General features: G+C 40.2%; 1 protein-coding gene across 12 annotated transcripts in view; it reads right to left on the bottom strand.

The window, feature by feature from the left end:
- auts2a (activator of transcription and developmental regulator AUTS2 a) overlaps nucleotides 1-27,951 on the bottom strand; it is a 373,611-nt gene that overhangs the window by 238,862 nt on the left and 106,798 nt on the right. Inside the window, exon 1 of one of the 12 annotated variants that reach the window (XM_084730524.1) lies at nucleotides 1,780-1,842. The exons of the other annotated variants lie outside the window; for them this stretch is intronic. Within the exon in view, the coding sequence (XP_084586650.1) occupies nucleotides 1,780-1,827 (48 nt within the window). The 5' untranslated portion in view covers nucleotides 1,828-1,842. Of the gene's footprint in view, nucleotides 1-1,779; nucleotides 1,843-27,951 lie in introns of those variants that run through there. 12 annotated transcript variants of the gene reach the window in all.

Genomic DNA, 27,951 nt, shown 5'->3' with positions numbered 1-27,951 from the left:
TTTGTCATTTTAAAATGTGCTTTTTAAAAACAAGTTCAAAATCAGAAATTCTTAATATTCAGTATTTATTGGCCATATTTAAAGACGTATATATATTGATTATTTTAGAGCATATGGTGGTGATATATTATTTTGACCTGGTTCTAAAAGATAAAAAGAGCGGCCATCTTCTCACTTCTCCACCTTAAGACTGTTCAAGTACAAAATGGCAGACCAGATGGAAACAGAGCACCTCAGGCACCAACAGATGCTCCCATGAGGCCACTTGGCGCACTCTCACTTATCTACAATAATAAGCCTGATTATAGCAAAACCAGTCCAACACATGTACACTGCTGTTTCATATTTTTAAAGCACAAAATATTCTAACTGTGAGAAGTTAGGCATAACCCACAGTAAAAAGAGCTCTCCTTTGCTGTTTTTTTATGTAATGAGATAGCTTTATTGATCCTACAGGGCGGACACCTGATGCTGAGTGGAGAACTTGATCAGTGTAAGGGGTCACCACCAAAACTGCGAGTCGTGACACAAAGAGAGACACAGCATGACCGGGAGCCTGGCTTAGTGGCTGGCCAGCTGACTGTCTAGATGGTTGCCGGTAGCTGACGTCTGGCCGATTGTCTGCCTCGCTGGCTAATTGACTGATTAACTGACTGAAGATAATTGGAACACTAGCTGTTTTCATTAGCACAGTTACAAACATTTGGGGAAAGTGCTAGCTGATGGCCTTAAGCTTGGCTTTGACAGTGTAATGCCATCCACATACAGAAGAGTAACACTGACGACTTTAGACTCACTCCCATTACACAGGCTATAGGATCTAATGATGACATCACCAACTGCATTAAGACTTTATAACAGCATACAAGACAACTTCATCCCCCCACAACAGGTTTTCTGTACAAACTACAAGAGCTGCAATAATCTATTAGTTAATCAAAAGAAAATTATTCACCAACTATATTGATAATCAGTCACTTCTTAAATATGAGGATTTTCTATTTTTCTTCTGACGCGTTAACGTAAATGAACAATTTTTACGTTTTGGAATGTTAGTCGGTCAAAAGTTCAATTAATTATACAGATCATCTGCAGATTAATTGATAATGAAAATAATTGTTAGTTGTGGCCCAACAAACTGATCTGATTTTCATGCATCTTCTTTTACACTGCTTTCACACTACAAGTGTTCATATTTGGAGACTTTGCATTTCACACACTTTCAAGGCATGAAGCAATAAGGAAATGTATTTATTGCTGCACGCGCCAGGCCTTTCCATATTATGCATGCTTTGGGTAGAGTAAGTCATATTTATTTCTAAGGAAACTGCATGTGGGGTGTTCTTGAGACTACAGAATTACATTCACGTTAACAACTAGGGTACAAAAAACAAAAATCAACACATCTTTAAAAAACTGTGTGAATGTTTTTGCAGCTTAATGACAAACTACATTTGCAAATGCTCTCACAGCAGTAAGCAGTGTCATAATAAGTAAGAATTTTTAAGTGTTCTCACTAGGAAAGCAGAGCACTTATAAAGCACACAAACAAATGCCATTAAATACTAACCTTTCTTCAGTCTGCCTTTCAATGAAATTCTTTTAACCACAGGCCTACAACACCAAGTGTCACAATGAATTTAAAACAGTCACTGGGAACAGATAAAGAATGTCTGGAAAGAGTATCCATGCAAAGCTAAATAATTCCATATTTTCATGGCCAATCAGTATCATAAGTATAGATATTTGCCAGGGGAAAAAGTGAACATATGGACTTACCTTCTCGTTGTATTTGAACTTGACATAAAACCAACTGGACTTGATCATCCTTCTGTCCTCTGTTCCTGACTGATTCAGTGTGCCGAGGGAAAGTCTAAGTCTCCTCCAAAGACTGATGTTGAGCGTGCGGTGCAGTGACACTGAAATGTTTCTGCTACTTTATCCTGCTGGTCTTTGTGCTTGTTCTTTCTCACTCTGTCTCTGACTTCGAGCCTGTAAGCCTGCTACCGTTTCTTTCGCTCCCTCGACTTCGTGGTGTAGTGCAGTGTGCGGTGAGTGTGTGCAGTGTGTGTGTGGTGCGGCAGGCTTGGAAGGCTGACAGAAGAGCTCCTCAGATGGGCTTCAGCTGTGTTCAGCAGTGGTGGCAGATGCCAGCAGAGGAGAATGTTTCCCTTCTGAGTGGGCAAACTCTAAAGACTGAAGCAGCAGCCTCCCTCACTGACCTCCCTTCTCTCCTTCTAACTTTCCTGTCTATCCTCCATGCTCCCTTTCTCTCCCTCTCTTGCTCCTTTTTTAAAATGCTCCCTTTTTCTACCCTTTTCTCACTCAATGTCTCCCCCCAGTGCTTCCTACTGCTCTCTTTTATGCACCGTTAAGCTCTTTCAGTCTGACCTCATTTAACCCCCTTCTGTATCTATTTCAATCTTGTGTTTCTCTGCCCTCTGTAAAGTAACACTGTCTGCTTTATTATTTCTACAGACAGCAGCCCCTGATGTTGGTCTGACCCCGAAGGCGCAGCGTTCCCACGAGCCAAATAAACTCTGACGGCTGAACAAATGTGCCTTGAAAATGCTCTGTCAAATGCAGTTATGTCGAGATCAGATTGGATACAGCTCAACTCTGCATGATAGCGTCAAATATTTACAAGTAAAAAAAAAAATATATATATATATAGACACACACACACACGTATGTATGTATGTATATATATATACATACATATATATATATATATACACACATATATATATATATCAGAATAACTTAATCAGAATATTAAAATTCTACTATTATACGTGCACTTAAATCTGCATTATTTTTTGATGATTTGGGAGCAGTGTTTAGAGCAGCTCTAAACACATTTTTTTTTATATTATTACCATATAATATTGATATATTATATTCTGATACTGCAAACATGTTAGCAAACAATACATTATTTAAACATCACATTGCATTTGTGCATTCATTTGCAGTCATGATTGTGGCCACATTATATCAACATTCCCTCTCCTTTTAGCTCTATTTAGGTCTCCACCACTGCTTGAGAAAAATATCTAACTCTTTAGAGAGATCTTTAGCAGATCAACTCTCTTTGTTCACAAGCTAGTCAGTAACTGTATCTGTGGGTTTATTAGAGCTGTTTCACTTCCTGCTGCGATTGAAGGTAACACTGATGGCATCAGTAGGAGTGAACAAAAACAAAGGTGCAGCCCCAAAAAACCAAACAATGAATGTATATTTTCTAGCCTACTCTACTACTACTACTTTCAAGCCTCTACAGCTGCTTCCCATGGAAATCACACTCATGCCAGCCGCAGAAAAATAATTTGATGAATTTATGTTCAAAATAAGCAATTGAGACAAGAATTAACTAGCTAGCATGCTATTTCCTAACTACATGTTCAGGAGGTGTCTGTTTTTGAGAATGAGAAATGTTAATTCTGAAGGTTTCATCTAAAATTGGTGAGGAAAGTGGTAGATGCGAGCTGGAAGATGCTAACATACTCAGCTGAGGTGAGAGGAACTCCAGTGAACATTGTCAGTGGGTTTGTCTCTCCTTTCACATTCTAACTATTAATACACAGATATTGATTAGAGAAGCTTTAAAACTCAAATGTAATGGTTTAACAAACAGCTGGTGTAAGAATAAATTGAATAATAATTGAATAAAATATTACTAAACTGTATTTACTACAAGAAGTATGCAAATCATGTTTTTCCAACCAAGCTCCACCTACTTCAAGTCAGAGAAAAGACAAACACAATATTCATTCATGAGAATTAACCAAGACTCTTCTTTAGCCAAAAAGAATGATGATTGTGTTCATGTAGGAATGCATCACTCACAATGAGAAGCAGATGGCAAAAATATGTTTTCAGGACCTTTCAGAGCAGGTGCATGCTTGTGTAACAATATTTAAAAATGTTATGTATTGAAAATATATGTAGAGAGACAGAGATACATACAAAGTATCATCCCACTGAGCACATAATGAAAATGTAGGGTCAACAGTCAGAGCTTCCAGCCTGCTATACTTATACAATGTACTGGGTAAAAGTATGTTAAAGAAAGTAAACTTGTGTACTTTAAACTTGTGTACTTTGAGTCAGCTAATGGTTGAGGCAAATGTTGACATTAACCATAAATTAAGCCTGAAATCAGTAAGCTTAAGGTAATGTTGTTCTGTCTAAGGCTGGGAAATATGGACATATACAATATCACAGCAATTTAGGTTACTCTGCGATATTCTTGGCAGTATGACATAATACTGAAAAATATGTTTGCTTTAGAACTCACAATAACTGTTGAGCTCTCCTCAGGATTTTTTGCTCTCCTCATGCTCAACCGCGTGCTTTTGTATGAGGTGGTGAAATTAGTTTGATGTATTGTCTCTTTTTGTAGTTACAATCTTCCTGCATTTCTTATATATTACCATGTTTTTTTTGTACATCTAATCTTTTACAACCAAGTCCTCCGCCATTATATTGCCATTATCACAAGAGGAATTTTTCTTCTCATGAAAAAAAATTAAAACAATATATTGTAAACGATATGATATGGCACACTCCTAGTCCTGCCATCAACTTATGATTCCTACATCAGCAACTAGAAATGATAAGAAACAATGACAGCCATACAAAAATGGTAGAATAAAAGAGTGAGAACTTACTGAACAAAGCATCATTTTTAGCCAGTTGAGATCAGCACAGTATTGTTGCATGTATTAGTGTAATAGCATTGCATTTTGGAAGCAGAATATTCTATGTTACAGACCACAGTTATGTTATTTTCCTAATATTAAAGACATTACATCAGCATTTAAATATTACATTGTGAACTCCCTTGCATTTAATGAATTCCCATGTATGTGCTGGTTCTCCATCATTGTGAGCCTTATATTACTTGACAGTGTGGATTTCACTGTACTTAAATTTTTTGTCTCGTCACCACATCTGTTTCGTCTGCACTGCATCCCCACTCTGACATCACCATATTTATCAGAGAACGTGGGGTTTGTTTGCCCAAAATATAATATAACATTGGGATTGATACTAAATATGTCTGTGTAAAGCAAATGTATATATAACCCATATGTAATTTTATTTTGATATGTTTTTATTATTTGTGCTGGTTATTTCAGTTATTATCATTATCATTATTATTATTCTTATTGACATTTCAATTTGTTCAGATTTATTTTCACACATACCATACATATTTGCATTGTTTGGATTTAAGACCTTACAAATACTGTAGGAAAGGAAAGTGTCAGCCTATGTTAAACTATTTTTGTTGCCAAAGAGGATATGATAAATAACCAAAAGAATAAGTTTGAAATATGTTTGATCAATTAAATTACTACACAAACAAAACCAGCAGTAAGGACACAGGGTTTCAGCAGGGGGCAGCAAACTGACACTGTGAACTGGACCTTTAAAAAAACAGTTGCCTCCTCTGAAGTCTTAAGGACTAAAAAGGCCACAGTCAGAGCAGAGACTGGGCCACCCAGCCAATGTTTACATTCTGCCACTCCCCTCGGCACACAGGGCCCAGATCCCATACACACAACACCGCTGTGTATATAATCATGTCACCTTTGACTATGGTTTGCGATGTCTGCCAGCTAGAATGGGCTCCTGTATCCCACAGGGTTTAGCCAAATTTGGCAGCTCCTGAGTTAAACTGCGGCAACCCCTCTATCATAGGACAGCAGTGGGTTATAAACAAAGGCAATCAGACTCAGTAATGCCAATAACAGCGTTAGCATCCATGGAAACATAGTCTCTGTTGGCCAGGCCTTTGCCCAAACCTTTGTGCCAGCACGAGAACAAACTCTGGCAGAACCCATTGTCATTATTCAACAATATGGAGTATGGGGTACATTGTCGTTTAGTTGCATCTGTATATTGTGGCTTAACCAAATGATTGATTTGTATCTGTACAAAATCATGTCTGAGGTAAACTTCTGTCATATCAAGCTGCAAAGTAAGACATACAGTACTGTACGTACATAAGGGACAGGAGTTGTAAAAATGAAAAATTAAAAGCATTTCTTAAGGTAACTGGTTCATCTGTTAACTGAAAGACAGTAAAACTGAAAAATATCTAATATTATATCCCTTACAGTACTAATGCTGCCATACTGTATGATCCTAAATATATCCTTGACAAGAAGACGTAGTGTAACAGTGCTTTTTTTTTTTTGAAAGGTCCTGGGTTTGTCTCAAATCAGACACATTTTTACTGTCTCTGTCTCAGGACTCTGGATTTTATTTCAGGACCAGTCATGACCACTGCTGTGTCTGCACAATGTCTGATTTGTTAACATCATTACTGTGAATGGATGTAAACCTTTCTGCTTCAAATACAACCAACAACTTGAGTTATTTCTAATTTGAAATTCTTGTTACTGTTAATGGCCGTCATCCATCCCTGCCTCCTTCACATGCACATAGGTGTGGGTATCATTCACAAATATTTGATACTGGTACCGCAAGTGATACCTTGGCTTTGATAATGGTTCCCGAAGGCTGCATTTTTCTATACCAGTTTTATCAAATCCATTTTAACAAAACAACACTTATGAGATTTACTAGGTATCAACATTTGGCACTGAATGATGCTGAAGTTCAGTACCCAGTCCTGGATGTGCATTGAAGAAAGTGAATAGGAAGGAGATGTCAGCCAAATCTTCTGGAATAAAATTCAACAATGCCTAACCTTATCCCTAGGCCTAACTAGCTCTGGTCTGGTCGTGATTTTGACTTGATCTAACTCTGCTTTGGTCTCGACTTCATCCCAAACCCTCAGAGTCTTGGGCTTGTCTCTGTCTCACTGGACTTTAGTCTTCACTTGGTTTAAGTGGTCATGAAACTAAAAAGACCATTAAAAAGAACTAAGCTACTAAAAAGGTCATGTGTGTGCTATCAAACCTGGACTAAATGGAAGTGCCGCCATGTGAATGTCCGTGTCAACAAAGTACTAACAGAATTTTTGAACACAGAGACTATTCTCAAGTAAAGAACAGAGAGAGTATCCTTATTTACTGGTCTACAGCCCGCCAGATGAACATTATGTACTGACTATTTTTGTCTTCTCTACCCAGGAGTCTTTAACCCTTCCCTGTTCCTCTTCACATCCTTTCACTTTGGATTCTTGTTTCAGAGGCCAGTGGTGAAGTCTTGTCAGGTGGGCTTATCTTCAGTGGTTGGTCTAATCAAAAGAAAAACAAACAGCAGGTTTCCTAGACTTGGGGTTGCTAGGGGCGGGGTGTGTGTTTTGGTGTGTGGGCTGCTGTATATCGTTCCACCGCTCCACTCCTGTTTTCTCCTCCTTACTCTACACGCTCTCCCTCTCGTCTTCTCACTTTCCGCTCTCCTCATGTCACCCACGGGGAGTCTGTAGCGCTGTAATGCTAAGTGACAGCCGGCCTGCCTGCTCACTTCCCACACACATGCCTACGCTTGGCCATGTCCCCCATGGCCATCACTGTGCCCGCATAACAGAGCCGCAAGAGCTTGGAGGGCCTAAATCCAAAAAAACAGAAAAAAGCTCAGGGTATCATTCCACCGCCTGGTGTGTATTTAGACACAACACAGAGAGTTGAACAAGGCTGAAAAGATGAAGTCATTGCTCTCGTGATAACGTGTTAAGGACTACAATGCACACTTGCTGGAGATTATAAGGTTATCTTGAGATCCTTTTGAATCTCTAGTTAAACAATTAAACATAGCGTGCAAAGAGATCATATCAAAACAATTAACTTCAGGGCAGCAGAGTGGAATAACACGAGGTTAGGGAGCATTGTTTCCGCATGGCTTTATCAGAAGACAGGAGGAGCCAGGGAGGGAGAAATGGGTTTACATGTTCCAGTTTTTGAACAACTATCTAACACAGCAATATGTCTCAAAGGTGTGTATGATTTGGTGACATGTTCGTTTTGATTTCTCCCTTGTTGCATCCCTCCCTCCCACAGGGACGAACACAGAAGCAGCTTTAAAAGCCTACAGAGGCCCTGGAGCTGCCTGCCTGCACAGACGCCTTCCCGCTGGAGGCACTCCTTCTCCTGGGGGTTAAGACAGAGCTGTGTGTCTCTGTGTGTTTTGTGTGGACATGCTTGTGTCTGCGTACTTGACACTGGTGGCTGTAAATGCTCAACCAAGTATGTCTTTGTGCATGACACATGTAGCCATGTAAAACAGAGTGAATTTCTATGTTTGTTTGTCTGGGTTTGAGTGAGTGGTGGACTCCTCTCCCTCCTTCTCTCTCTTCCAGCTACAGCAGCCCAGATGTTCAACCCCCCTGGAGCTACTACGCCTCAGCCCTGCTCCAATTTTCCATTAAACCTGCTGGCACGAAATAAGAGCAAGTATGAAGGAGAAAACACCGAGCGCTCCTGCAAAAAACTCTCTGCACTTCCTTAAATGCTCTTAGAGTTTGCTTTAATCTTTAAGCTCTCGGGGCCTAACACAGCTCTGTACTGTTAAATGCAACACGGGCGTCCTACAAAATCTAATGTAAAGTAAGAGGAAAGACAAAAGGAAAGGCTAGAGGAGAGAGGGAAAGCAATATTTCTTAGTTAGTCACCTTCCAATTAGTCTCTATCTGGGTTCCGAATGAGGGAGGGAGTTACAAGAGCTGATTATGTCTGCTAGTCTTTGACTTCCTCCTCTGTGTGTAATATTGCTGCACGCACTGAGAGGCAGTGGCCCGACATGGCACGACACAGTGCATGTTTCCTCTCTTCCTCTCCGCGGGCTGTATTGGCCAGCAACACAAAAGGCCATTTCCTGCTCTCCACGCACACAGATATTAGAGTTGAAGCTGAATCTTTCTGATGGCCAGATAATACCAGCCCAAGTCCCATCTAGGACACAGCCAGGAAATCACGTTAGCCCACCCACCCCTCCTCCTGCTAATACTGGGGATTATGGCACCAGGCTGCTTTGGCACAAATGACTTTTGCTGTAACACAGTGAGGCAATGTGTATTAGAGTCCATGAGGTGCAGTAATAACTTGAATTTCCCCTTTTGGGAGAGCTGCATGCTGACTGGCAGAAGATGAAATGTACAATATGTTTATTATTTCAAAAACATGCAAGTGGTGTAATTTAAAAAGAACTTAGATGAAATAATCCACTTTTTCATGGTCTATCAACAGAAATAATTGATTTTCTGCGCTTACAAGTGTCTGATGCCTCCCAAATACCAAATGCAAAACCAGTTGAGTGCCATCCAACAATGTCAACAAGAAGAAGTATGATGGTGGAGGAAAGATAAAAATTTTTACTTTAAGCCTTTTTCCCTCTCTGTCTTCCTACCTTTAAAAGGTAAAGGTAAGAGCACTGGGAAAGGGAGGATGATGCACACTTGTTTTGCCACAAGTGTTTGCAGTGAATGCATTTTTTTTGTAAATATATACATTTCTTTGTACAGTTTTTCTAAGCAATAACTGTTGCCTGAACTATCAGACGCCCAGAGCTGACCTCTGTGGAGTAATAATCAACACCCGTTTGGAAATAAGAGAGGAGAAAGAAGCAAGTTCACTGATGTAGTAATGTCAATGACATCATTGTTAACTGGCATATTTCTGACGCTGATGTCCATTGATGAAACACTGGGTACAACAGGCTTAAAACAAACAAACCTTGTTCATTTAGCACTATAATAATGTCTTTCAGTCTCCTTTAGGTGCGATGAACGTGCAGGGAAAAGATTCACAATCTCACTCCAGTAATCTAATCCAATGACTGCGGCAGCAGAATGTTTATGTCTGTATTCACTATGTGTGAAAGAAAGCATTTGGGAACATTTAACACGTGTGTGACTGAATGTAAGTGTTAAAAAAACACCCAGATCAGGAGGAAGGACAAACCATGTGAAGAGCTTGAGCACAACTGTGGGAAGATGGTTAGATGAAATTTAGGTTAAGTTATCAGACATTGCATTCCTTTGAAATTTCTTTACTGGCCAATAACTTGTGTTATTAATACCATATATTTGCTAAGTGATTAAGCATCTGTTTGTGAGTCATGATAAATTATTAATTATCTTTTAGAAGAAGTAGATGTTTTTATAACAGTTAAATTGAGAAATATTTTAGCTGAATCTGGCAGGCAGTAAGACAGGCAGTCACTGAACCCAAACCCCAGACAGTGCACTTTTGGAGTAGCAGGCTTTTATTTTCAGAATAATGGGCATAACTTTACATTGACAGCTGAAAGTTATAAAAAGCTGATCCACTTACAGTGTAGGACTTGTCATCACGTGTTATTGTCAAAATATAATGTTGTGCTTGTCTTGCACTGCTAAGTATTGCCCAAGCCTCCTGAGTCTGAGGAGGAAGTGGCAGGGGCTTCAACCTTAGAGCGTATGTTAAATAGGGATTCAACCTATCTAATATACCGTCTATGGCTCCAACTTGCTATTTGGACTGCAGTACACAATTTGAGATGCGCAATTGTTACATATTGTGCATCTAAAAGACAAAGGACACTTCATGTTTTTGTCCTCCAACATGACAATCCATAGGACTGTAAGGAGCTGTTTTGAATGAACTAAACACAGATAAGAGTTAAGTGCCATGATGTAGTGTGTTTACATGTAATCATGACCTTGTAAAGATGTGGAGAGATAACTACAGGTGGATGCCAGTAATCAAAACACTTCAAGCAGAGATTTACACACATACATAAAACACAAACACATGAATGTGCGCATGCGCACGTTCACTCACACACACACACACACACACACACTCACACACTCACACACACACACACACACACACACACACACACACACACACACACACACACACACACACACACAGAAACATACTGTCTGTCTGAGTTCCGAGCCAGGACTTCATTTGGAACTCATTTCTAAACACAAGTCAGCGGGCGATTTGGACAGGGGTCCAGTTGAGGAGGGGAAAAAATGGGCTCCAGAGAGAAATACGCAAGAGAAAAAGGAGGGGAAATGATTCCATGTTCCAATGACTTACAGATGCATGAGCCAATGCCAGCTCCATGATGTTTCAGTTCACCTCCTCCCTGCCTAAACGCCTTCGCACGCATTCACCCTCTCTTCTGTGAGGAACGCAGCCCACAGACCCAGCTGTCCCGGCGTCGGTCAGTGGACAGATCAGATGAATGCAGGAAGGAGGAGATAAACACAGATTAATTGCTCACAGACAGGAGAGACTTGGGACAGGGCGAGTGGGGGCTTTGGGAGTTGTGAGGCAAAGGTTCAGAAACAGGATGGCTGGGAGTGGAGTAGAAGCTGGACTGATGCAAGCCAGGGTCTCTGTTACATGTGCACCATGGACGACAACACTTCCGAATGATTACAAGAAAAAAGAAAAAGGGAGGAGCTTAAAAGGAGAAAAAACAGAAATGAAAAGAACTGAATGAATAATGTGAAAATAAGTAAAGAAACCCGTTGGAAGTGCAGAAAGTAGTTTAATCACAACACATGTAAATAGCATCTTTCCAGTGTTTACTTAATAACCCACACAAGACAAGAGAATAGCTCTACCTGGGACTGTTAAAAACAGTACTGCATGCCATAACAAAGACAATGAATCAGCTGGTGGGAGAAAACAAGCTTTCAACATCAGAATTATTGCTACAATTATGAGCAGATTTTCTGTTGTTTTTGTCATGTATCGAGCAGTGGACAAGGTTGCTTATCTCTCATACAATGCAGGGTTCTATGCTTACATTTATTTTCATGTTAACCATCAGTTAACATTAGTGTAGGGCTGTACCAAATATATATATTTTTTACATTCAAGCTTTTTTGTTAGAGCAGTTATACAAATATGATTTATGGTGCTGTTAAAACACCTCACTAATACAGGTGTGTGCCTTTGTCTGAGGCAAGACAGAGAGCAAACATTTTTGACTACACTGTTGTTTTTGAAAGGCTAAACACCAACAAATATGACCTGAATCATATTTGAATTTTGGAAATGATTACATTTATCTTTTTTTCCAATTAATTTTGACTTTTGGACCTAAACACACTGGAGTTAAGGGGAATGTTTGGATCACAAAAGTCCAAAACATACACAGCCAGCACTGAAATCTAATACTACAAATAGTATAATACTGATAATATTAGTGTAACCTAATCTTTATCTGCAACTGTGCAGATATATTGGTTTTAAACAAAATGAATAAGCATGCAAAGACAAAAAAAGCTGTGTAGCATTTGAATGTTGACTTAGAATTGAATGTTATGAATGAAGGTTTGAACAGTTCAGCACAGTTCTACATTAGTGCATATCTTTTTCAGCATGTCTTAAAGGACAATTTATACCTTCAAAGTCTGCTAGAACCTGCTGATCAGTACTGTAGCATGGACAGCGATGTAGAGAATGTCAGTCTCTCTGTGTGAATGCTGGCAAGACAGGTAGTGTTTTGGAGCTTTGACAGCCTCTAGAGGAACTTAATGGCCCTTTGATAGAGTCACTGTGTGGGTACCTGTGTGTAGGTTGGTGAAGAACATAGCTGTAGCCATGTTGTCTATTGCAGTTAACGTTACTGGCACAAGCTCTCATGTGTCTATAAGGTGTCCCTTTAGCAATGTTTATTCCACAGTGGGCTACACACATATGGGTGTCTGCATACAAACATGGACAGGCACTTTTTCCAGCTTAATTCTTCTGCAATAATCTCAAGTAAGAGCGGTGGAAGCTAAGCCATATGTGTTCTACAGTCTGGTGTGTTTAGCCAGCTTTGACAAGCTGAGTGGAGACAGGACATGGCAATAGTGGACTCAGGTCAGATACAGCTCAACCACTAGACATGTCCACATGTAGCAGTCATTAACATCACTGATGGGAAAACTCAATGTGCTCTTTTCAGTTTTCTAATGGCTAAGAAAAAGTCAATTGCATCAATCAAAATATTCCTTTAGTATGAAAAAAAAAAAAACAATTTGAATGTGCTGAGTCACACAAACCCTTATCACTCTGACCTTCAGTAACTCTACAACATAAAATGAACCACCTGTGTGTGTGTGTGTGTGTGTGTGTGTGTGTGTGTGTGTGTGTGTGTGTGTGTGTGTGTGTGTGTGTGTGTGTGTTAATAAATGTGTCCTCATATGAGCAAGTGTGTCTCTTGAAGCCGGACAGAAATATCGAGGGGATTAAGCACAAGCTGTTGAACAAATCTACTGGAGCAAAGAACAGAAAATAAAAATGCAAAATCATAATTAGAAGCTTGAGTGGGCGGGATAAGTAATGAACAAGCAAACAATCCCAGAGAGATTTTTTTCTGCACTCACTCTGACCTACTGCACTGCACACTCCAACTGGGCTTTCGGCCTCATCATGGTTGAGGTATCTCCTGCATGAGGATCTTTTATCTTGTAATTACTTAATTTACTAATAAAGACAATTATAAACTGGGTGTATGGACAGCAGAGTTCTGTTCTCATTATATTGCAGCTGCTGTCTTCATCAATTTGACCTTCATAATTCACATCCTTTAGCAAGCCCTTGAGCGAAATGAACTGTATGAAAATTGGTGCTGCATTTGCTTTATACAGGAAATCTGATAGATTTTTTAAACTAAAAAACACACATTGCCTTGGAGCCAAAAAAGAAACTAATTTCTTCCAGGTTTCAGCAAGACTCAAACCCTCCATAATTTTACACTGGCACACAATAAAAAAAACTACAAGCCAAGAAACACAAACTACAAAAAAACAAACTACAGCCACTGTAGCAGCTGTGCAAGGCTGTACTTGTTCAAGCAGAGTGCTGAGGTAAATGTTGACATGCTAATTTCTCACAGGTTTGCTATTTACCATGTTCACTATCTTAGTGTAGTTTGTTATCATTTTATAAATTGTCCTAAACACAAGGTACAGCTGAGGCTTGTGGGGAGGTTATTATTTTAACTTGCATTCGAACATAAATGCAGGGTTTTTACCAGTGTATAGCAAGCCCTGCAGCCGCCTGGACCCAACTTGAGCCAACTTGGGTCCTACAAAGTTGGCTCAAGTTGGTCAACTTGGGTTCTACAAAGGCGTAAGATTTTTGTAAAGGTTTTTTTCAGATGTTGTTTTAAACTAAATGTGTGAAACAAGTAACAAAGTCCTTTAAGGAATAACTCTGTACATGGGTTGTGTGCATAACATCAGTGAATGTGCAGTTCAGAGAGTGTGTTCTGAAAAGTTAGCAGTATTATTATAGCTGTGAACACAGCAGTGCCATATGTGAACAACTGTAACTCCTCAAGATCTAGGTGAGTCTCCATTTCTTTCTTACTGATGATGCAATTGAGTTAGCTCTGAAGTCAGTGACAACCACCTCACTTAAAGGTGGAATGACTTTTATGGTGCTGAATCAAAGGCCAGGATGGCAACAGAGTTAGTAGGCTCCATCTACTATAAGGCGAGAATGTATGGCCATGAATGCCAAATATTGTGTCAATAGACACCTTCATTGCAGCCATATTGATTTGAAATAGTGAGGTAAAACAGAGGTGTTACCAATGCAAAGTTCATGTTCCATTTAGTGTAGCAGCACCCTGTGTCTATTTCACCTGCATGGAACAGAATCTTAATCATGTATCAGTTATAATGATTTGCATTTTTAATTCAAGTCTAAACAGCTACTTTGAAAAGGGTCTATTCACCTGATAGTATTTGTGATATTTCTGACGTGCACTGACTGACCGACTACTAGGGTGACAAAAACTAATCTAGAAAAGAGAAAAAATGTGTGCAGAGTGATCCCAAGGAAGGAAGGAAGAGATGGAAATATTAATATTAAAACATACTAATTAACAAAAGAATAGGTGCGAGATAGAACCTCCAAATTATCTAACCTGTGTGATCATGTCCCTTATTTGTAGTAATTACAAGATATAATTTGACACCGATGTCATGAAAAAATGTGTACATGGATGGCCTTTAAAGGTCATGATGACATGTCCCATCTAGTTTTGGCAGCACAAACTCAGCCAGGTTGAGTTTGAGGTCACTGCAACACAGATAAATACCAGTGCATGTCTATTTGCTCTTCACCAATTTTGGCTTGTTTGCTTTGTAAGTATAGGCAACAAAATCCATTTTGAGGACCTCTCTCTGACTTTTTTTCTGTGGCAGAGGATAAATCAGCATGGGACCAGAGGATAATGACCTCTGAGGTATAACACTCATGATTTCGGAGTATGGAGAGGATGCCTGCTCATTCTGCTGCCCATTACCACAATCCACACAGGGGCTCTTATGTGGGAGCAGTGCCATTAAAAACTTTGAAACATGCCTGAAAAATAGACTGCATCCCATTACCCATGCTCCTTAGCAACAGCCATTACTGTGGATTGGTGGAGGTTGGGCCAGCTCTCTTTGAGAGGGGTGGAGAGTACAAATTATTGATCGTAACCTGTGAACTACATGTGTAGCATTGACAGGGGAAATGCATCTGGGTAGGAAGGGGGGGTGTAAAGGGAGAGGAGGAGAGAGATGTGTGGTACGTGGCCTCTTGACTCCCATCGTTCTTACATCACTCACTTCCAGAAGACAACAAAACTTCACAACATGCACACACAAACACATACATGTGTGCTCTCTGCATGCTCCCTGACACACATTACACCCTTCCCGCTGCTCAGCTTGTTTTCTCTCCACCATTTCTTCTGACAGTCTTCTGTGTAAGTGTATTGTATAGCTGCAGGCGAGTCGGAGAAGCAGAAGATGCAGCATAAAGGCATCAAAGCAGCCATCTCCACTCCAGCTCTTAGCGGGTCAACTCAAAGAGATAGCAGCAAGCCAGAGACACTTGAATCAAGGTTAACGGCAGCTTGGGGGGTGGGGGGCTATCAAAGTGATCTAAAGCACACTTAAAAGGAATAAAGGTAGATCCTATTAGCACTGCCATATTGATCTGTGTGAACCTCACCTTTTGTGCAGAGGCAAATCGGTTTTAAAAAATAATAATGGTTGCTCTTAACCCTTGAAAACGTGAGGGCGGTGTACAATGCATCAAATTGTATATAGTTCTTTCTAGTCATTATACATTCACTATATAATAAACAACTACTGAAGATACTTGAAGGAACAATATATTCTTAATAGTATAATACCCATACTGTTTCCAAATATTTTTACAAATCTATAATTTCTGATAATTCAAAACTGTTTAACTTGTGTAGTCATCTTTTTTTTTTTGTATTTGCTTGATGTGTTTATTTTAGTTGCGACTGATTAATTGATTGAATAACAATTAGTATTAGGTTCAGCCATGTCATACAGTCCTAATGGTAACTAAACCTACTCCAGGTTTAGTAGGTTTAACTGAGTGTACAGCTGTAAGCCTAAAAAATATATCAACCAAAATAATACAAACTGTGGTGTTTTATATTATATCTTGTCAATAAATTCTGGAGGTCAATTGATTGCAAAGGTACTGAAAAAACACAAAAATTCACAGTGATGGGGTGGCATGGTGGTGCAGTGGTCAGCACTGCCGCCTGGTCCTGAGTTCGAATCCCCGGCTGGGGCAGGGCCTTTCTGTGTGTTTGCATGTTCTCCCCGTGTCTGCGTGGGTTCTCTCCGGGTTCTCCGGCTTCCTCCCACAGACATGCATGCTAGGTTAATTGGTGACTCTAAATTGCCCGTAGGTGTGAATGTGAGTGTGAGTGGTTGTCTGTCTATGTGTCAGCCCTGCCATGAACTGGTGACTTGTCCAGGGTGTACCCCGCTTCTCGCCCAATGTCAGCTGGGATAGGCTCCAGCAGCCTCGCGACCCTTCATAAGCGGTTACAGAAAATGGACGGAATGGATGGATTCACAGTGATTTACACAGTACACCAATGCAGAACGACATAGTAACCTGATAAAATGAACTGAAAGGAGTTGAGAGCACAGTAAGCAATGAAGCATCTGCATATTTCACTCAAACTGTGCACATACAGCCATTTCAAGCACATAATTCACTAGTCAAATCCTTTGCTAACACTAAAAATATTTCATTTAACTCAATCACAATTTTTTCAAAGACGTAAAGTATCTGTTCAGACCCTGTACATACCTGTTGATGCTACACTGTGTCAATAAGAAGATTTCAGTAACTGACGACAATCAAAAGAATTTCTTTTTCTGCTACAACATTTTTTGCTCATTATACCCAGTTAGCTCTGAAGTGTGACATTCAGACACATGGGATCTCTGCTTTACACAGAAGAGAAAGCCTCAGCTACACACACATACAGTACACATGGCGCTTCAGCCTTCTACACTAACAAGCTTGTGTCCCCGCAAGTTGATCCCTTTAGAGTGGCATATTTTTTCTGCAGAAATGACTGCTGTGCATGCGCTTGTGTGGAGAGAGAGCCCTGCATAGTTCCAATGTGCCACTGTATAATAAGCTCTACTTATTTTAGCTTCATTATCGCCAACCAGTTCCCCTGCATCACAGAACATTACAGCAAATTGGCTCTGAGATAGACAGTAATAAGAGAGTGAGAGAGACAGGGAATTTGTGTGTGTGTGTGTTTTTTTGTGTGTGTGCATGTATGTGTGTCAATCAGCATGTGTACCACTGTGCCTACATTAAACAAAGCACACTGAAAAGTCATATTGGCTTGCGGGGTACAACCCAGAGGTGTGAACTTTAATGATGTGAAATGCTACTTTGTTCTGAGTGTGGCTTTTGAAAATGTATCATTTGCAGGAAATATTGGCACATTTTTCAGAATTGCTGTACATGTCAATTGCCCCTCTCTACATTACAGCTACTCACTAACGAATCAATCACAGTGCCTTTTCCCTGTGGAACTAAGAACAGATCAACCCTGCAAAGCTGCAATGCAGCCAATTAACAGGGAAGATTGCATTCAACTTAAGATTCAAATATACCACAGTCTGAGCAGCAGACTGTGAAAGGAGAGCTCTAGTGGTAAAACTAGCACTTCTTAAATGAGATTCCTTCATAAAAGGGGTCCAAAGCATTCTCCTTAGCTAGCAGCAGAGGGTGCCAGCACATCACAAAAATACCACAGCATGCCACATATTCAGCACAACTCCAATCCAGTTTACTCATCTAAAAATACCAGACAAAGAAAGAGAGACAGAGATGGGACCCATTGTCAGTGCTTTTTCTTTTCTGCTCAGGATTCAATTATTCCATCTTTTCTGGCAGCCACTGAAGGCCATGTCTGGGAGGGGAGGGGACATGGTCTAGACATGCTGTGTTTATTCCAGGAAACCATATAATGGGGATTCACGTGGTGACTTAATATCATAAACTCAAACTCACTGACAAGGCATTCTAGTTAAGTTAAAACTTAATGTGAGGGAAATTGAGGTTGCTGAAAGTTAAAATAATTTGTCTGAGCTTGGAATGTAGAAACTATCAGCACTGTTTTGGATGTGGTGCAATTCTTGCAAGAGTATTACTTTGCAGAAGAACAACAGAGTATAAACATAGCTAAATATGTGTCTTTGTGAAAGCAGTTTGGAGCGCACTTGGGTGCATAGATGTTTTCAGGAAGATTTAGCGCTCCTCATCCCCTCCCCTTGCCCGTGGCAGACGATGGCCAGAGTCTGGGTAAATCACAGATGGCTATTTCTCTCCCCCTGCCCTGGGGTGACAGGAAAACCAGGCTGAGACTGCCACCTCCTCAGCCCGCGGTGGCAAAGAGCTGGCACTGTCAAGAGGACAGGGAGAGGAAAGAGGAGGATAGAGTCTGGCCTTCCCTGCGGGTTCCTCGGAGAAACCGTCTCCATCTGCTCATCTGGGCCAAATCTGACAGTAAACAGATTTCACTATTTCCTTTTATACTCTACTGTATGTGTATCTGAGCATGCAGGGGATACAGCCTGTGCTTTTTCAGAATACTTTACATTTACATTCAGTATGTGTACAACACTTTAGCACTAACTTATTCACTCATGCAGTGAAACATCAGAAATTGATTGCGTTTGGCAGTGTGAGACCCTGAAGAGTGTTTTTTTTTTCTTTCTGAAGCACATCCAGTTTTTCTGACAGTACATTGTAACTTACATCTGTAGCTATACTCCTTCCTATTGAGTGGCCTGTAAGGTTACAGGATCAATACCACTATGGTGCCCTGGATCCCTGCGTGTGTGCCAGGTTAAGAGGAGTTTCCAAACAGATCTGGTTAAGATGGGGGAGCAGTGTCTAATGAAAGAGCAGTGGAGGCAGTGGAGCTCAAGGTCAAGGGACGATAACTCTTATCCCCTTCCCACTTGAGATCTGTCTGGATTCAAGTGGAGGTGCACTGCTGATTCCACAGAGACAGTGGTAAACGTGTGATGAGCTGTGAAAAAACTGAATAATCGTAACTTGCTACAGGGCGTTTGAATTTTGAGTGCATGTAATGCAATGAAATGGAAAGAATGTGTTCTGATGTTATCAGCCAGATGTCTCATATCAGGCTTAACTCTCTGCGTCCTAACAGCTTGTTCAGTCGCACCATGACATTGGAACAGTAGACAGAGAAAACAACAGGCTCTGGTCCTTTTGTCCGTCTTTTCTTTTTACCATGCTGCTGTTGCCATGGTTCCATGGTCATCACTCAAGACGGAAATACAGGAGAGTCTGTCAATATGTCAGGATCAGACTATATTTGTTTGTAGATACTGAGTGAAACATCAATTCTCAAACTAAATGTTTATGCTCTACCGAGAACAATTAAAGTAATAAAAGTTAGAAAAAAGGTCTGTGATTAAAAAATTGTTTCACACATCAGCAATACTCTTCTCATTTTCAGGGGAAGCTATTTATGTATACTTTTTCCTGATTTCCTAATTTATATACTAATTTACTTTGCAAGGCCATTGAGAGCTAGGAGATATTTCTCAAGTGCACCATTGGCACTCAATTTCTTATTACATGATATTGTAACCTATGAAGTTTGCAATGGCCTCAGGTTCACGCCAGCCCTGTCACGTTTAGTGCTTTGATTAGTGGTCCAATCCTCAGCAAAAAAATGAGACATAATTTATCATTATTATCTTGAACTACAGTTCTCGTGGTATCCAACATTCTAGGTAATCATTGCTCAACAGCATTTTTCATTTCTGTTGGCAACACAGATACATGTTAAAAGGTCATTTAAATTCATTTTTCTTTAATATTCATATATAAATGGCCAAATTATAAAACCCCATAACTGAATTAATACCTACTTCACTGTATGGCTCATTTTTGCAGTACTGCTCAGTGTGTCAGCTGTGAAACTCACCACTGCAGTGTTTCCAAGTGGCAAAAAAATCACTGTTTTGCTTGTGCAAATGTCAAACAACTGTTGAGATAAAATGTTGATTTAGGCAGTGTAGAGAAAGGCTTGAGCAGAGGTAGAATGAAAAGCCCACATTTTTTTCAACAAGGGAAATGGGTCAGTCATCTAGCACACAATGTGGCCATAATGCTGCTTTCCATTATCAGTCTAAATTTGTTGCGTCTGGAATAAGTTACACTTCTGTGTTGCAACAATGTTTGTTTCTCCTGCATTCTTTTCTTTTTGTTTGTACTGCATGTACAAGTTTGCATGATGATTACTGTATGCAAGTTTTTTATTGAGTTTGTGGAGTTCAAACTTCTGGTGTTGATTCTTCCTGTGTAAAGACTGACACTGCAAACTTGTGATCCAAGATCAGTTAGTACTTGTCCTCCAAGTTCAGAAAAAGACTGGCTGTACACAGAATTGAATGATTTTGTCTGGCACAATGACACAAAACAGTAGTTTCTTGGTTGAAAAAACTATCAATCCAAAGAATGCTGTGGGGCAACTAAGATTAGCCAATCAGCACCATGGACAGGACTAATGTCTTCATCAAGACGTCTGTGTGTCAGAATCAAGGAGGTGTAATAATAACAGTGACAGCTATAGACAAGCTTGACTCTGCTATCGAGGTTCTTCTCCTTCCATTCCACTCTTAAAACCCCGGAAAAGCCAGAATATTGGCATGGCAATGCATCCACGTCAACCTAAAATGACATTAGATTCAGGTGGATGATTGGTTAGGGGGTATCGAATTCCTGTCAGCCAATCAGTTAGTGGAGGGGGAATGCCAGACTGAAGAAGGAAACAAGAGTTGATAATTCTGTTTGACATCAGCCAAATTTATAAGGGTGTTTCATGGTCAGTTGCTTGTCAACAGTTAACACTGGGTTGTAAATTTTATTCTTCCTGACACTCAATCGAGTGTTTTAGCTAGATTTGGACCAGTACTAAGTAAAGGATGCACCTTGAGCACAAGCTCTCTGTTTCCCCATGCAAACTTTATGCAAAGCAATCCCCTCCCTGTTTGCTATTCCTTGCTATTGCTCCAGAGTTGATAGCTCAATTTAAAGAAGAGGCAGCTCTCTTCCACAGATGTTTACTTTCTCTTCACCTCTATTTATCCATTTGTAAGATGTGTATATAGGCATGTGTGTCTGAGAGAGGAGTTAACTATATGATAGAAAATAACCTAAAATCTGAAAATGCGGGGCAAATCCTGACTGAAAAGATCCTGCCCTAATTTGGACACAATGTGCAGAGAGAAATAGTGATACCTAAATCAGAACAGAACCAGTGCTCTGCAGTTTTGAGTTTATGTTAGGAGCCCAATGGGTAAAGCCTTCACTTATTAAAAAACAACAAAGACAGATATGATGGAAAGTGCTAGCCTTCTCTACATAATTCTGTATATTCTCAGCCTTATAATGTTGCATTGGTACATGATCTGTTGTCAGATGATAGGGTAACTAAGGATGACATTACAGACAATTAGCTGTGAGATGACATGTAGTAATTATAACAATAGTCATGAGAGTGCCCTTATCAGAAGCAGCACAGCAGACATCCTGTGAACATTATCCTCCATTATTACACTCAATTTCATGGTGCTACGTTAAGTTACATCACCAGTGGACGTGGGGTAATCAAAAATCAGAGACAATTCACTGGGAAGAACGAAACTCCTATATGGACAAATTACTAAGAGGATATGGTCTACCATGTTATCAAAAGCAGGGAAATGAGGCAGAAGGGAATGCAGGGAAATTGATTTTCTTTTTACTCCGTCAGGGAATGTGGATCTGATGAAAAGCGAAAAGAGATAAGAACTTTCCAGCAATGACTCAACACATGCAAATATGAGCTTTCAGATTCTTCCTCCTCCCTGCAGCCATTTCTTGCCATAGTCATTAAAGCCTTACTCTCATTTCCGGCATGATGAAGGACTACTTATGCTGACTTGAAGTGCTCATCATCAACTCATACTTCCAAGTTTGGGAGTCATAAATAGGACTTGTCACACATTTAAGCAGTTGTATTTGGAACTAATTTAAAAAATGGACAAAACTGTGTTTTTTTCAGGGCCAATTTCTAGAGCAGCAGGAGGATGGAGAGGGGAGTGTGTGCACCAGATCTGTAAAAGATGTTATGATTATTCTACTGAAAATAAAAATGAATGACTACTTGAACAAAAAGGGAGAGGTTAAACAAAGTTCATTGCTGATTATTTCCAGGACTTAATTACATTTAATCATAGTCACTCACACAGCTTCACAGCTTTTCCCCCCTGAAGTTACAACTCAACAAGGTGGAGATCACAGACCATTTTCATCACTAAATACCATAAGTTCACTCTAGAACAGTACATCCCCTGGCCCCTGTCTGATCACATGCCAAAATACAGAGCAGAAATCATATTGTTTTTGACTGATAAGTGTGCAGTCTTTGGATTCCCTGAAGTTAAAGTACACAGGATGATGTGATTCAATACACTGACAAAAAAGTCAAAACAGGAGTTTTTTTTTTTTTTAATCACACAGCAGTGATTTATTATCTTGTCATTCTACATTATCACCAAAACAAGTGTCCTCCTCCTTGCTTTGAAGGATACAAGTAATGATGATGTGGAGATTAGGATTAGACTGTTTGATCCCGCTGCTGAAAATCAAGCAGACACCTGTCGTTTTATAAAAATTGGATAGAGACTGGTCATACGGTTGAACTCTGATATCATGAAGGTTTCCCTCAACTCCTTCCTGGCCCATCACTAGTCCAAATCAACTTTTGACTCAGAAAATTTTAATTTGTGGTACAGTTTAGAAAATACAGACACATTAAACATATAGACACACTAAAGCACATCAGGTAAACAAACGCAGCATTAATCTAAGGTCATCTGTAACAGTGATCACAGTCCAGGCAAGCATTTAATAATTGTTGGTATACAATTACTGGCATGCACTGTCAGTAACTGTATACCAACAATTATCATAAATATAAATTTTGAGTATACTATACATCCCCTATGTATCCATGTATGTCACATCTCCTAATCCATCCATCCATTGTTCATAACTGCTAATCCTGATGGATGCGGGGTGGCTAACACTGGGTGAAGGGAGGGGTACACCCTGGACAAGTCGCCAGAGCAAAAGGAATAAAAGGCTCCCAAACTGGGGTGGCATTGATGACCAAATGAGACATATAGAGTGAAAAAAAAAAAAATTAATATGATTTATGTAGGGAAAATCAACAGACAGGAGTTTGCTGATGCTATCATGCTGGCCTTTATTGCATTACTTGCTTCCCTAATCATTGTTAATAATTGATAATAACTGTGGAGTGGAGACTGAATTTTTTTGGCCTCTGAAGGGGGGCATGCCAAAAAAAAAGTTTGAGAACCACTGGCCTAAGTCACCCTGGCTGCTCTATATTGACTGATTTATTTTTTTCCCAACTGGTTCTGATCTCAGGGTAGCTGCACCTCTGACCAGAAGGGAGTGGTTGGAACTGCACTGAAAGTTGATGGAATGAATCCATACAGATCTTTGGGGCTTCTCCATTGGCACTTTTGGCTGCACAGAGTCAAACAGTGCCACACTGATTTGCATTTCTATTACCACTTATATCATACTGAGCTGTGCTGAGTCACGCCTGAGATGGACCTGCTCTGAAGAGGGGCCAAACTGAGCCTGACTTGCCTCCAAGCGGGCTGTAATGATAGCTCGCTAACCACAGCCATCCCGTGATGAAGCCCCCTTTGCACCCAAACGAGTGTTGTGATAGTCACCGTTTTAATAATGAGATAGCTGAATTTATTGTCATGTTCTCTATGAGCTGCATGGAAGCTGTGTCAAGTTACCGCCAATAAAAAACAAAAAAATGTCTTGGTTTTGTTGCTTCATATTAAAAGCTTTTGAATAACACAATAACACAAGACTTTTATTGTGAAGAATTTATAGAATGCTCAGTGTTTATTCACTGTTTTACAGCCGCTCGACCAGAGCTCAGCTGCTCGTCTTCAGTTAAAAGACACACCTTCAAGAGAGTAGCCCTCCTGTAATGGAAATGCAACTCCCTGCCGTGCTGGGCTGACGTGCCGAATCAAACCAAGTCAAGCCAAGCATGTACATGTGTATGGAAAAGTGGTACTTGTCTACCTTTTCTGTGAGCCTGGTCAGGTGCATGTAGTACAGCTCAGCCTGGTGTTGCCCCATGATTTTCCCACAGGTCATTTATTCCCTATCTCTTGCTGCAAGTGATTTCGTGTTCCATACCAGCATACAATAAAATACCACAGGATACTTTCACTAAAATGTCTGGAGGACAGTATAAAATTTTCTGTTTTTTGCATTGAAAACTTTTAGTTTTCTAAGAAGGAAATATGCTACTGGCCCCTGTTGGCATCAGCACATGGTCTAAGGAGAGTTTGTAATCAATAACAGACTAAGTCACAACAAGACAGTGTATAAAACAATCTGCTCAGTTAAAAGGTCAGTGGGTTTTTAAAGTTTTTCCACTTAAAATTTAAATCCAGGTCCCTGTCTTGTACCTGCTGCTTTCTGTGAACAAAGGGACTATTCTTTTTTTTCTTACTAGTATTTGTTTTTTGATTATGATCATGTTTTGATGATCTAGATCAACTGATTGTTAATCACCAGCAGGCACTTGGCCACTGTTTAATAGGGGACACATCCACAAATGTCTCAGAAGCACTGAAGAAAGCCTATAGCTGAAACACATCCACTTTCTTCTGCCCCTGGGAAGCATTAAAGGCGTTACATACTTATTTGCTTTGAGCGCTGATGACTTCATTTTCCATTTCCTTGTGCATAACAATGGCAAAAGTAAAAATAGTGTACATAAAAACCCATTATAGTCTAATGCAGGTGGATAGGAGAATTAGCTTTAGCTTTGTAGCTGTAGCAACAAACAAAAGCAAAGTTCAGCTAAGTAAAATTAGTTCATTAAAAGGCACAAGCAGCAGCAGTGTGCAAAACTGGGGCAGAATACTGTAGACTGAATTTTAAAAAAGGTTTCAGCAAAAGGGAGGAAAAATAATAGCTCACTAAATTGCTTTTATGTTTGCTTTATACTGTATCTTACCCAAAAAGTCCTCATTAAATTTCATCTAGTAATATCTGGATATGATCCAAGTAGGATAATAACTTTTTTTTAACCCTCTGCAAGCTTTAATCACTCATAAAATTTATGGTTTTATGATGATTAAACTGCTTGTAGTAGCTCTTACAGTGTGGTAACAAATGTCACAGAGACTCGATGTTGAATGAGTGGGAGTCTATGTTGTCTGCAGCAGTGGGAACAGACGTTTATTTTCACTTCTAGTGTTTATTGTACTCAACACCTTTACTTGTCAGAAGTCAAGAAAACATTAGTGAGGAAATGTTGGAAAAAGGTAGAATATCATATTCAAATTAAAAACACGTGTTTGCTGGATTTAGATGCCCGTGGGGCCAGGCTGTGAGAGGAGGTCATCCTTCTCAACATATTCTCTCTCCAACTAGACAAAATCCTCCTGAGAGAACAGAATGGAGACAGAACGACATTGTGAAAGGAGGTTAGCTCCTGGAACTCACTATGGATTTATTTCAAAGCTCAAAAAAGCACAATAAAGCTAGGTGTTTTAAGCTGAGTCACATCTCAGTCGCCACTCAAGCGTAGTTAGTGGGGGAGAGGGTTGGCAGGCGGTCATGGATGGAGCAGGACTGGAACAAAGTGGTAGTGTTGGGCACATGCTGAGTAAATACCAGCCCCCACTATGTCCTCTTCTTAAACTGGAGATACTTTAACAGTCAGAGTTGCCCCCACATGGGAATATTTCACTCCATGAGCCTTTGGTGCTCCCATAAATACTCCACTTTCCCAGCCAGCACCTGCTCCCTGACCTCCTCTTTTACAGGGGGCAACAAAGTGTACTAAAGGGAAGACAGAGAGGAGGGGGAAGAGTGAAAAACACATGTCTGCAGAACTCTTTCTCCGTACCTATCATCCACATGCATACATGCAAGATAAAGCACATATATAGAGCAATTTTCCATGTATCTGGGCATAGCTAAAATCCAGGATATGCCTAATTGATATTTACAAAGCAACTGCCTTTACAGTGTGCAGGCTGCATCAAAGAGGAGAAGGAGAAGCTGGGTTGGGCAATTATACACCTTATTAAAGCCTATTAGTGTGCTGCAATACAGAGGAGGGCGCAGTATGTGTGCATATGTGAAGAAGTTAGTATGTGTGTGAATATTTAGTGTGTGGCTGCAGCCCATATGGTTCATTATGTTGTTCATTTACACATGGTTGAAATGTTCACATTAAGACTTATTGAGCAACACTGCGAGGATGTGATTCTCAATACAGAGAATAAAGCTGCTGAATGGATGAGAAATTACAATTACAAATTTGCAATTCCATACCACTGGTGGTGCCTGAGGAAAAGCCATGTGGGTCTATAAATTAAAATGGTTTATCCACACATGAGAATGGACAGTGCACAGCAGTCCTAAATGAGGTGTTAAACTTAAACTCCATCATTAGGCTGCACAACATGTTACGTCACCCAATCATGGTATCATGCCCCATGCCTGGGGGACAGCATGAATTACTCGACAAATATCAGTTATTGTCCCATTGGAATTTGTAATACTATGAAAAAATGTCAGGGCAGTTTGCCTTGAGGTTAATACTAGACGGGGTGTATTTGGTCATTAAAATCCAAAGGATCCATCTTTCATGGAGCATGGCTGTATTCAGAAAATGTCACAGTTATTCACTTCCCTGATTTTGATGTACAAGTGGAAATTTCAGACTGTCTGGCAGATCATCCCTCGAGCCCTGCCACTTTGGCAAAAGCATGTTTGTGTGTCTTTAAGACACAGACAAACACAGAAGAGAAAAACTGCTTTCATTCATCCAGTGGAAACTTTTTTTAAAAAAATGAGAGACTGAGTGGGAGGATGAGGAGATGACACTCCAGAAGTTACACACAGCTACACAGTGTTATGATAGTTTTGGTGAGATGGACAGAAAAGGGAAAAAAGTATTTCCAAATCGAGATGGACTTGAACTATCTTGAGTGTTCATCTGTGGGTCTGTGTGTTGTAAACGGTAACAGATTGGATTAGACGCAAGCCTGACTGCTGCGCTGGAGTGGTATGTCTGTGACAGGGGCTGGACAGCCATGATAAAAGGATCTTCAAACACCTCCGGCCCACTGCCCAGCACTGACTGACAGCTGAGATGGGCTTGGGCTTTAAGTGGGGGGACACTTTGGTTTAAAGTGCAGCCACTTAATTTTCACAAATTGACTGTGAGGGTTGTCAAGACTGAGAGCCAGCGTCAGGTTGGACAGTGACTAGTGATAGCAGATGCTGTCTGTCTGTCATTTCATTGCTCTGCCTCCCTACAGCAGCTACAGTCTTCACCGCACAAGCGCTATGAAATGACTCCGTTTAACAGTCATGCAAGCGGGTAGTCCAACCCCCACCCTCCTCCTGCCCGTCCTCCCTTAGAGAAAAATGACACTTCAAAAGAAAAGGTTCCTCAATGGAGGGCAAGCAGGGGGAGAGCGAAAAAAAAAACAAAAAAAAAACATTAAACCGTTTTCAAAGACATGTTGGCCTAGACTTGTCAAACAGCATCAAGGGCTCGAGCTAAAGACAG

Source organism: Lutjanus erythropterus, chromosome 11, assembly GCF_056507025.1.
Source record: "Lutjanus erythropterus isolate fLutEry1 chromosome 11, fLutEry1.hap2, whole genome shotgun sequence".
In the NCBI taxonomy this organism is placed as follows: Eukaryota; Metazoa; Chordata; class Actinopteri; order Lutjaniformes; family Lutjanidae; genus Lutjanus; species Lutjanus erythropterus.
This window is presented reverse-complemented; position numbering and strand designations above follow the sequence as displayed.